This window comes from Acanthochromis polyacanthus, chromosome 17 (assembly GCF_021347895.1).
Source record: "Acanthochromis polyacanthus isolate Apoly-LR-REF ecotype Palm Island chromosome 17, KAUST_Apoly_ChrSc, whole genome shotgun sequence".
Classification (NCBI taxonomy): Eukaryota; Metazoa; Chordata; class Actinopteri; family Pomacentridae; genus Acanthochromis; species Acanthochromis polyacanthus.
In genome coordinates this window covers 24,158,252-24,170,520 of record NC_067129.1, presented here as the reverse complement: position 1 = coordinate 24,170,520, position 12,269 = coordinate 24,158,252, and the positions used below count along the sequence as shown (strand labels likewise).

General features: G+C 38.1%; 1 protein-coding gene across 1 annotated transcript; it reads left to right on the top strand.

Moving 5' to 3' along the window:
* zpld1a (zona pellucida-like domain containing 1a) lies at positions 1 to 11,920 on the top strand. The gene is made up of 10 exons (XM_022207081.2): positions 1 to 106; positions 577 to 797; positions 1,166 to 1,347; positions 2,896 to 2,968; positions 3,190 to 3,287; positions 7,425 to 7,505; positions 7,615 to 7,786; positions 9,318 to 9,420; positions 9,619 to 9,648; positions 10,555 to 11,920. Exons 1-10 carry the CDS (start codon positions 1 to 3, stop codon positions 10,728 to 10,730), a joined length of 1,242 nt encoding a protein of 413 aa, XP_022062773.1. The 3' UTR covers positions 10,731 to 11,920.
* The last annotated feature ends 349 nt before the right edge of the window (positions 11,921 to 12,269 follow it).

Below are 12,269 nucleotides of genomic sequence, written 5' to 3'. Positions count from 1 at the left end.
ATGGAACATATGTTATTGATTCTTTTACTGTTTAGTAAAACCTTTTCAGCTGAAGCTCAGTTCAATGGATACAACTGTGACGCCAACTTTCACAGCCGCTTCCCTGGTAAGGAACTCAGAAGAAAGAGACATAGATTCATACTTTTGTTTCAAAAATAATGGATAAAAATTATGTACGAAACTGCTTTTGAAGGAAATTTAATTTCAGACGAGGGACAAATTCCAAATAGGTACTTTTTGTTCCCCAACAGTTCATAAGTTAATGTGAATAAAACTGAACTTGTTGATTGTCATCTGTAATCCCAGAACTGCACTTCTTTCCTGAAACATAATTTTGAACAGAAATCTCAACTTTTAGGACCTCGCGAAAGATCAGAGTTAGTTATTTCTGTTTAATTTTGAAAGTATTTCACCAACCTAGCAAAAATACTTTGTGACTCGTTCCATGCGCCTGTATTTACTCCTGTGTGTGTGTGTGTGTGTGTGTGTGTGTGTGTGTGTGTGTGTGTGTGTGTGTGTGTGTGTGTGTGTGTGTGTGTGTGTGTGTGTGTGTGTGCGTGCATGTTTCTCTTGCAGCGGAGAGGGATATCAGTGTGTATTGTGGGGTTCAGACAATCACTCTCAAGATCAACTTCTGCCCTGTACTCTTCTCTGGCTACACTGACTCGGACCTGGCCCTCAATGGTCGCCATGGAGACGCCCACTGCAGAGGATTCATTAATAACAACACCTTTCCCACCGTTGTAATCTTTAGTATCAGCCTGGCGACGCTGGAGTCCTGTGGTAATTCTCTGATGGTAAGAATAACAGACTGAATAACAGAATAAAATATTTGTTTCAGAGATCATCTCTCCGATTGCACGCTGTTGATCGTGGAGCTGAACTTTTTTGCAGAAAGTATTATTAAAGCTTAAAATTTTGCTTTTTTTATTTTGCTTTAGAGATCAGATAATTTCAGGCTTGTGCTGAGATTCCACACATTACAGACACTTCTTGCTGAAAGCAGTCTCTGAAGGACCTGTTCTCCAGTAAAGAGTTGGGGATTAGTGAGGTGCATTAGTATGTTCAGGGCTATCAATCCTGTCTAGTGTGGCCATAGTAAGATAGAGGTCTGTTACCGAGCCAGGAGAGGGAGTGCTACTCACGCTGACATTGTTTGCTGCAGGTGACCACGGCTCAAGGACCCAATGCTTATGGGAACCTGTCCCGGGTACAAATTGGAAACATATCGGGGTATATCGACACACCAGACCCCCCAACTATCATCAGCTATCTGCCAGGTCTGCTGTACAAGTTCAGCTGCAGTTACCCCCTGGAATACTTGGTCAACAACACACAGCTGGCCTCGTGAGTTCCACTCGCATGATTGCTTCCACTTTTAAACTTGTTTGAAAAACTGTGGTGTTACAGAAGGCCAGCAAACCATGAAATAAAATAGGTAAAACTAACTGTTGGTGGTCATGGATTTTCAACTCTTATCTGGTCTGCAGCAAGGAACAGTTCAGCAGCTGAAATATTTGCAATGGAAAAACTACAATGACTAACTGTAGATTCTTGTCTTATTATTATTTTCATTATTATTAGACACTGCAATTCACTGCTATAGGCCTGAGAGAATTTATAAAATTTGAAATGTTCTATATTTGTTGACATGGTTAAGAGCTAATTCATCTTCACGGTCATTTCTGAGGTTGTAGTTTTTGATAGTGGCAAATTATCACAAGAAAAGCACTCAGAGAGCGCAGTACTCCATCAAGACTGCTCAGTCATTGTATGATTTTTTATGGATTAAATCTTTAAAACATTTATGGTCCGCAGTGGTGGATTTTTAATAGGATTGGAATTATGTGGATGTCAGCAGACAGCTAACGTAGTGTTCACTTGTCATAGTTACAGTGACGCCATGCCGCTATCACAGAGTGACACAGAAATTTTTAACAAATCTGTGGAACCAGACTATAGGTGCATCACTGTCAAAATCTAATCACGTCATCCTTGTGTCATTTCTGACCTTCCCTGAAAATTTCATCCAAATCCATTTGTCTGTTTTTGACTAATGTTGCGAACAGACAGACAAACAGACAAATCAACACCGATGGCCACATAACTCCCCCGTGTTACTTGACAGAGTAATTACAATGCCAGCTAGGTGAACAATATAAAAACACAGAGAATGAAGAATTAATACAATACCAAATTTTAGTGATGAATTTGTTTTTTTTTCCCTAAAATGTACAAAACATGTGGTCTAAGTATAAGCCATGTAGAGACAATACCACTAGAAAATGCAGAGTAAAAAATAAACACAGAGTTCAATCAGGATGTCACTGACGCAGAGTCAAAATGATTCTCAGCCTCACAGAAGTTCTAGGACTGTTGGTTTTAGTGCCGTCATGTTTCATACGTCCAATGCTTTATTATCCTGCTTTTGTTGTTGTTTTTGGTATTTTTTGTGTTTTTTTTTTTTTTTGTAATATCACTGTTTCTGGTGGGAAAATAATTCCTCAAAACTGATGTATGGAGGTAGTTTCAAAGCTAGTTTCAGAATTACATACATTGTTGATATTTGTTAGCGATTTTAAGAGATTCTTAAGTTAAATTGTTCTACATTGCAAAAGGTTGTCTATGGGCTATACATTTTATGGCTAAGATCACACTGTAGACACTGTGTAAGTCTATGTATGGTAATCATATGCTGTAGCTGACTGAAATAAAATGACAGATTTAAGATTTGCGCTTCAGTATTAACAATGTGATAAGCAAGCCAAAGAAAACCTCTGCTTACAGAAGTACTCTATGACTAACAAAAGACTGAAGTGTCATCAAAAATACTGGAATCACCTTTCAAAATGTTTTAAGCACTTTGATCTTATTTTTTAAAAATCTTGATTGAAGGTCATCTGCTGCAATCTCAGTGAAGGAAAGCAATGGTACTTTCATCAGCACACTGAATCTGCTGCTTTACAACGTAAGTTCACAACAGTCAAATCTAAAAGTCTGTTTCTTTGCTTTACAAGTGACCTGGCTCTGATAAACCTTTCTCATATGCAAGCATCAAAACCATAAAAAGCAATCAACTATATAAACTTAACCTCCACTTTTTACATCTGTAATTGTAACAATTTCTGTGAAAGCCGACGCATGCAAGATGATACAAGAGCCTTAAATGTCATTATGGTTTATGTACAGGACTCATCCTACATTCAGCAGCTGTCCATCCCCATGGCAGGACTGACCTTGAAGACACGAGTTTTTGCAGCTGTAAGAGCCAGCAACCTGGATAAAAGGTATTTATTCAACATCTGACCACTCAGTCTGAATTGCAGATTTTGTTTGCTTTTTACAAAAATCTGTTATTGTTTGTGTTATGTTGTGCACCATTTCTGTCTGGAACAGAATTTTTGGTACACCCCTGTACAACATTACTTTAATATCAAATGATTCAACACCACATCCCCTCCTAATATTTTTAGCACTTGTTACATTAGTAGTTGAACAGTAGGATATTTACTTCTCTGTAAATCAAAAATAGTTTACAGTTGATGGCAGTTTAGATTTACTACTTTAGATTTAGTAAAAGTACAGGCCTCACAGTCTAAACCCAATGCATCAAAGGTCAGTACATCCTTTATAACTGAGGTTCAAATATTTTATTTCCTAATTATTTCAACTTTATTTTTAATGACAAATTAAGTCCTCCTAAAAATAGAGGGTACCGGTTTCACACAAATACCTGTAGAGATGCTCTTCTGTTCTTCAGACTATGTTTACGAGCTGTATTTTGCTAGAGGGGTGGTGCTTCTCAACTCTTATTTTTAAAATATCAAAATCAGATTTTTGTCAGGTGACATACTTGATCATAGTTGTCACATTCTCTTTTGTAAAAACTCTTGTGTGATTTTGGCAGTGTGCTTTGCATAGTTATGTTGCTTGAATAGTCCTCTTCTGCCAAGCTACTGCAGACTTGGAGTCATCTTGTCAGCCAGTATTTTGGTGTGTCCACAGGCATTTATGCTGTCATCTATATCTGTCATCGTCTCCCTAAAACCTTTTTCACTCATGCAGCCCCATGCTTCCACCTCTGTGCTTCACTATCTGAACTATGCATTCACTGTGGTAGTCCTGGTGAGGTTTAGGCTACAACTGAGCAGAACAAATGTATCTTTGTTAACAGGCTTCTTATCAAGTTCTTTAGTAAAGGGTCATGTTGCATTTTTTTCCGCAAGAGCAAGCAAGGTTTTTTTCTTAGACGCCATCCATAGACTCCATTATACACTGCTCTTCACACGTCTGAGTTGTTACAGAAACTCAGATTTCCACTGGGAACCCCTGGGTCATGCCAGAGGCACTTGCCCATGTGTATTAAACAAGGTTGTGCAACCACCTCGCTCTCGGCAGCGTAATTTTCAGAGGATGGCTGCAGCAGCTCTGATTAGTGGTATTATGGTTCGTTCTGTACCTCCTGATTACTGCTGCAGCTGTTTATAAAGCTAATTTCAAGTTGAAGCACAATAGAAGCACTAAACCTCTTGTGCCCTTTACCATCTTTGCACAATCAGCTGTTTCAGTTCCTCTGGTAATTCTTCTTGAGGTGAGGCCATGATGCAGACATGCAGATAGACACAGCCAGTTCAAAACTGAGAGAGCTCTGATTCTCACAGGTTACTTAAAACCATGTTCATGTCAGTAGACTAACTGGAAATCACCATGTGTCCTCAGTTATGTTTCAGTGATCACAGTTTTTCTAACTTGTGTACCAGTGACTACAGATGTATTTACTTTTATTACATTCATTTTCTTCTTGGGCTCTTCATTTTCAGTATACTATTTCCGAAATATTTGTTTTTGATTGCTCATCAGACAAAATACTCTAACTGTCACATGTTGTAAATGATTTGGAAGCATTTGACTTTTAAATGATATTACACAAGAGTGCAATCACTGCTGTTGTGTACTGTATTTAGTTGTCTCTTTTGATCCCCATTGACTACCGTATTTAACTGTTGCTACTCCTCCTGACGTCCACACATATTATTTGCATTATTCCCACATTTAACAGCTACACTTCCTACAAGACCCAGCGATTCATAAATTCTGTCTGAAAGTTAGCAGCACTAAGTTATCAGTTCTGAGAAAAATTAAAAGAAGGATACAATGAATGACATTTTTAAAAAATTTCAACAAAGAACATCATTAGCATCTTAATTGTTTGCTGTCTGCCTAGCTGTGTGAGCATTTTAAAAGAAATAATGTGGTTATTACAGAATAAATGTGGAGAACCCACACTGATACTGACTATGTAGGACAATAAACAGGGTTTTAAACAGACATTTGCAGCAACACAATGTGAAGGAGCACATCACTGACTGATATTTAACTGCTGCCAGATCACATTAAAAGAAGAAAATGCATTATTCACCTCCTATGTGAGACTTTTAAGACATTTTAAAAAATCTTAATTGCTAAAACAAATTAACGAAAAAGTTACCAAAAAATGAGAAAGAGCTTTGAAATCTGTGGGATCTTTAAATACTCATGGGACTTTGAAGGGATTAGGATGATAACTGTGCCATGTTGTTCACTGGAGAAGGACCTTTTTGTTTGCAGCCAGCAGCTCCTCCTGAGGAAATATAGAGAGTAGGGCTGTACCATGGGAACGCCTGGTCTAAGATGAACCCACCCTTGACTTTGGACTCTTTTTTTTTCTATTTACTCATATGAATACTTCTAAAAACCCTTCCAATCCTAGCAAACGACATGGCTACTGCTGGTTCTACTTTTCTTAGATTAAAACACATTGTGAGTTAGAGGGATGCAGAACCCCTTGACTCTTTCATGCCTTTCCATCCCAGATAAACTAACTGTTAGCTGCATGCCAAACCTTGCGATAAGTCCGCCCATTCAGATATTAACGGTTGTCTGAAGACAGTCAGTGAGATTTCAGTTGAGAATCTTGAAAACAAGCTATTGTGTCAAAACTGTGCCTGCACACCTCAGCCATTAAAGCCACTGCCACCTGAACTGAATAACTTGGATCATCTTGGCACAATGCAATGTTCGACTGGGAAACTTTGGGTCCTGTCACTTTTTTTACCTGTACCTGCACTTGAACATTGTTGCCCACCAAGCACCTTTAGCCTCCTAAAACCTGAGCCTTGGTTGGGCTTGCATGTTGGATTTCTTCTAGTTATTTGGGATAAGGAGTAACCAATAAATACAATAACACATGTACGCCACGTCTTAGAAGGTTAAATACAGAAATGAGTTAAAGGTATTTTAGAGATACGATGTATACACAAAACAGCGCTAACCTTACCTGAACCACCATCTACCCCAACCATCTCCCTATGACTTTGGTGCAGTAACCTCAATATTTAAAACACCTGCATTGTGTTGGTTCCCCTTATACTGCCAACACAGCTCTGACCTGGGAGCACTGGACTTTGGGCAGGTTCCCTGGTGTTGGCAGAAGATCATTTGGGTTCTGTGGGTTGCTGGGTCAGTAGAGTAGTGGTTAGCACTTTCACCTTGCAGCCAGAAGATCCCCGGTTCAAATCCTGGCCTGGACCTGGGATCTTTCTGCATGGAGTTTGCATGTTCTCCCTGTGCATGCGTGGGTTTTCTCCGGGCACTCCGGCTTCCTCCCACAGTCCAAAAATATGCTGAGGTTAATTGGTTACTCTAAATTGTCCGTAGGTGTGAATGTGCGTGTGAGTGTTCGTCTGTATATGTAGCACTGCGACAGACTGGTGACCTGTCCAGGGTGTCCCCTGCCTTCACCCGAGTCAGCTGGGATAGGCTCCAGCACCCTCCGTGACCCTAGTGAGGATAAAGTGGTGTATAGCGAATGGATGGATGGATGGGCTGCTGGGTGGGGCCTCCGTGGACCAGGCTTGTTCTGACGCATCCTATGGGATGCTCAATTACTTGGTCCTCATAGTTTGAATGCTCAGTCAACACTTTGGGCTTTTTGTCATATTCCGTGAGCTGCTCCTGTGCAGTTTTTATGGTGTGGCAGGGTCAATTGTCCTGCAGGTGGAGGACCCTGGTTTTGGGCAGTTCTGTCATTAGGGGGAACGTTGGTCTGAGTTTAAGTGGGTCAAATATGTCAAAGTAACATCCACAAAGATGCCAGAACCACAGGTTTCTCAGCAAAATATTATAATACAACACAATTGTCAATGTTATTCACCTCACCTGCTGGTGGTTTCAATGCTGTGGCTCGTCGATGTATGGATGCTGCATTTGTAATGCTTCCTAATGCTTGAGGTTACATTTGTGCTGTCACATCTTATTTCTATCTACTGAAAGCACCTATCGAAGGAGTGATGAGTAACAGTGCCATAGCAGTCCTCCACATCTACATAAACCATTTGCATTTAAATCCCAGAGCTCTGGATTCAATCATTTTCAATGTTGAATAGATGGAACGTTCTAATGGACTACTGTTACACCACGCCATCTGGAAACCCTAATGATGACCTCCGCTACGATCTTTTCTTTAGGTAAGTCCAATCTGAAATCTAATCACTGATTTTTTAAAAATATTTATTTCTTTCACTCTCCTGATTAATAATTCTGTACATTCTGTGCAAATTTACTTCCCTGAGCCAGCTGTGAAAAAGACCCTCAGACCACTGTCTTTGAAAATGGAAAGAGCCAAATGGGCCGCTTTGCCTTTGAAGTATTCCGCTTTGTAAAGCACAAGAACCAGAAGATGTCCACTGTGTTCCTGCATTGTGTCACCAAGCTGTGTCGATCTGATGACTGTCCAATGCTCATGCCAGTGAGACTAAAAAACACACATGACACACATGGCAAACTCAAAATGTAATAGTCAGTATCTGTTTTAAACCCATCCACAGCTTCATTTCATGAGGGAAACATTTGCTGAACACACTGCATATTTCAGTTGGATTTACTACATATACACTATATGAACCATTCGAAAGCTTGGGCTTCCCACTGGAGCAGAATAATTTAGAATAGATCAAGTGAAATATAGCTAATTACACTACTGCTCTAAGGTTTGGGGTCACTTAGAAATGTTCTTATTTTTGAAAGAAAAGCATTTTTTTTTTTCAATGAAGATAAGATTAAATAATCAGAAATACAGTCTAGACATTGTTAATGTGGTAAATGACTATTCTAGCTGGAAATGACTGATGTTTAATGGAATATCTACATAGAGGTACAGAGGAACATTTCCAGCAACCATCACTCCTGTGTTCTAATGATACATTGTGTTAGCTAATGGTGTTGAAAGGCTAACTGATGATTAGAAAATCCTTGTGCAGTTATGTCAGCACATGAATAAAAATGTGAGCATTTATGGAAAACATTAAATTGTCTGGGTGACCCCAAACTTTTGAACGGTAGTGTTTATTAACGTGAACTGAGATAAGCTCCATCTCAGTGAGCTACGGTAAAATCTTCTCATGCACTGAGCACAGCCTTTAGTCTATTTAAAATCCATGTCACATACTCATACTAAGACTGAACAAAATCTGCTTGCTGTAATCACTCCTACTCTTCATACTGGCCCTAAAAAGTATTTTCAGTTTACATGGGTGGGACTAAAATCACTAAATTTTCATGAAACAAATCGAATCCACTTTGTAGCTGAAGCCAATTTGAGACTTCAGCAGTCTCTGTTAATCTAATCAAGTGGTTACCTCTCAAAACCGTCTTTTTACTATTAAATTACATCTTTGTATTTCACCACAGCCAAACACTGAAACACTAGTGGGTGTCCATCGAGTAATTTATTTATTTGTTGCACTTTATGTAGGGGCAGTATGAGTAGGTGGAATAATACATAAATGAATATTTGCTACATTGTTTATATGTATCTAAGATGACCTTATGAGATGTGAGGTCATTCTGCAAGGTTGTTTTGTTCTGTTAATGTTTCTGCAGTAGGGATTGGCATGCAGGACTTTAAGTTGCAATGAAGTATTTTATATTTTATATTTAAAATACATAAATAATGTGTATTCCATAAGCACAAGTAATAGGTTTCTAATTCCCCAAATCAGAAATTTTAAAATCTATTTGAATATAGATGAAATTTATTATAAAAACAATCAATGAGAGATGAAATTACTGAAGTACTGATTAACTCTTACATAGTGTCTGGTTCTATGTGCTATCTTGAGATGTTGAATATTTCGAACTAGCATACATTCTTACACATTCACACTCCAGGGTGGTGAAAATGTAAAAGCATTCAAAGTACAAATTGTGGGAAAATATCAGTTCTTATCTTATCAGTGCAGATCATTGCAGGTCATTGTAGCTCTCCTTTTTTTACATAGATCTGTGGCAGCAGGAAAAAGAGAGATGTCGCAGAAGAAAAGGAATCAAATGCTGCATCTGGAAATGCTGTCCTGACTGCTGGGCCTATCATCACTCGGAGCGGTATGGTTTGATTTTTTTTCTTCTCTTGACCCTGGTATGTTGATTGACAGTGACAAATTACCTGGGCAACATAAATAGTCAAATAGCACCTGGAAGTATACTGTTGACTGTAAATGAAGACATTAGACAGTTACATTTACTGTAGTTATTTTTATGTATTGTTGTTATCCTTAAGTGCCCTTTCTTGTTTTTTCACAGATGAAACATCAACCAACAACTCTCAGCTGGGTAAGCCTCCACACAGTCTGTTGTGTGGAATGACACTTTTAAATGTTCTATTCCTTTTCAATCATTAAAAAAACACAATCTGTCAAATTCAGGAAAGAAAATATATCACATTCTCTTCTACAGTGTCACATCTCCTTATGCTCTGATATAAGTTAACTACGCCTCTTTTCTCAGTCTGCCTTTTAAAGTTGCAGTTAAATCTCTTATTGAACTACACAATACAGAATATGACTAAAAAGTCCCCAAAAAATGACTGCTGCTGAAGAAAGCAAAAGAAAATGATTTCATCTTATATAGTCGGAGCATAAACGGTACTCACTCAAAGAAAAACACTGAATTTGTTGGGTTCCTCTCAATAACACTGTAAGGTGCGGACGTTATTATGTGACGTGCCCTGAGATGACTTGTATTGTGAATTGGTACTGTATAAAAAAAACTAAATTGAACTGAATTAAATAGTTATTTCAGCTGAGATAAAGATAGCGATTATGTGTTCCAAAAGCAGCACATGTTGTTGATTTGTTATATCCTCGTCTATCTGACTAATGACAGTGAAAAGAAACTGCTATATGTGCTGTTAAAATGGAGCTCTACTTTCCTCAGACTGCTGATCATAGATGCTGTTTCATTCTTGCGGTTGTGGTTGGCAAAATCATTTTATGATATTAAATGCAACTGTAACTGAGCTGGAAATATCTCTGCATCACATTAAAACCTGTGTAATCTTACTCAGAAATGAAAAACAAAACAAAACATTGCACTAGGAAAAATTCTTGGTGCATCACCAATAGTGGTTCCTGTGTGGTGGATTTTGTCTTTACCTTGCATGACTTTAGGAGCAGGCATTGAATGGCAAGAATAAGAACGGTTTTGAACGGTTGTTTCTTTGTGTTTGTGCTGCTTTAGCAAGTCTGAAAACTCCAGTGTTTCAGATGAACACAGTGACAAGCGCGCTCATCTCAGGCGTGATCATTCTGGGCGTCATGAGCGTTTGCTTCTTCATCTTCTCTGTCACCCTCCTCAAAGGGAAGAGTGCTCCTGTTAGCGTCCTGTCTGGAGTCCGCAATCCAGCATTCAACTGAGTGCCTGAACCCAGCTCACTGCAGAAACTCCTCCACAGCTCACAACGCTAAGGCGTAAGAGTGAAGAACAGATGCAACGTGATGTTTGTGCATGTAGTCATTTTACAGGAGAAAAAAGTATTGATTTAGCTGACTATTACCAGGTCTGTACAATGTGCATTAGTGTAGAAGTAAAGCAGGATTTTTTTTTATATGTTGTTCTGTGCTTTGTGTTTTAACCACATGGAAGGCCAAGCCTCAGCCTGCATGTGATTATTTGTCATGCAGCTTAAACCCCATAGAGGGGACACTCATAACTTAAGTCAATACCTCAGCTATACAGCTTTCATTGCAGGGTACAGGATAAATAATGAGTCTTACAGTACATTGTAATAGTGTATGATTTTCTGGCAAAAGTCACAGTTCCTGTTTAGAAGCTGAAATATAGGAACACTTCATTAAAAATATAACTTGAGACAATGAAAAAAAACTCTAGTGTATAAAATTCAAGGTAATTCCTTTGACTTAATTATTAAATGAGCTAAATGCTCAGTATTAAACATAAAGCTTTTAATGTTTTCTTGAAATTAATTGAAAGGTATTTTAAGGTACACGACATAATAATTGGAATAAATGTTACATTTATTAATATTGCTACATATTAGAGAAGTAGTCTTATTAATAAACATCTGATAGGTCTATTCTGCTTAAATATGTACTTCACACACTCTGCAAAGATTTTTTACAGTGTGGTAGAAATAAACTTGTTTGTTCAATTTCATTTGTACAAGTACCTGTTGTAATTGTGTGTAACTCTCAAAATGTATTCTTAAAATTCCATTGATGATTCCTGAAATGTTCCAACTGTGTACAATTGTGCATGTTGCAAATATTGCACTTTGATTTGTGATTAAAACTGGTCCGTTGTTATATTTCTAAATATACAGAATGAATCTCTTAAACTCAACTGCAGAACTTCAGACAATTCCAGTAGATAGTGACAATGAAGTCAGATGTTCTTCAATAAAAAACAACCATCAAACAAACAAAATTAAGCACAAATTAAAATTGCTTTCATTTGCTAGTGTACAAATCTGCATAGTTTCCTCGACATCCAGTTGTTCAGATTGTATATCCAACTTAATTGCAAGGCACTCTGTGCTGTACTGCAGGGACTTTGAATAAAAATAAAAATAAAATAGCACAAGAGATGATAGCACCTTCTTTGCCCTTTTAATTAGTGGGTGGAAACCGAGAGGGAAATAATTACGAAAGTCAGCTGTTCAACGTACAATGGCGTAGAGTGTTTTTACAGGTTAGTCATTTGTTTCTCATATTTGAAAGTACTTCTGTCATCTGCATTTTGAGAGTTGGACAGTCAGCAGGCAGACGTTTAATACAATTTAAGTTAAATTGTCCTTTCTTTCCTACCATAGACTGTATAATAAATCCTAAAACGTTTTATTTTACAATCTCTGTGATATAGACTGTTCAGTCGGGACAACCAAAATATGTGACAGATCACGTATTGTGATCTATTTGGTTATTTATAATTTGTTA

Bases quoted from the DNA above. Each gene is read 5' to 3' on its own strand.
- zpld1a (XM_022207081.2), top strand. From the start codon at position 1: ATGGAACATATGTTATTGATTCTTTTACTGTTTAGTAAAACCTTTTCA. The intron at 1,348-2,895 runs GTGAGTTCCACT...TCTTGATTGAAG, and splicing joins AACAACACACAGCTGGCCTC to GTCATCTGCTGCAATCTCAG. The intron at 7,787-9,317 runs GTGAGACTAAAA...TTTTTTACATAG, and splicing joins ACTGTCCAATGCTCATGCCA to ATCTGTGGCAGCAGGAAAAA.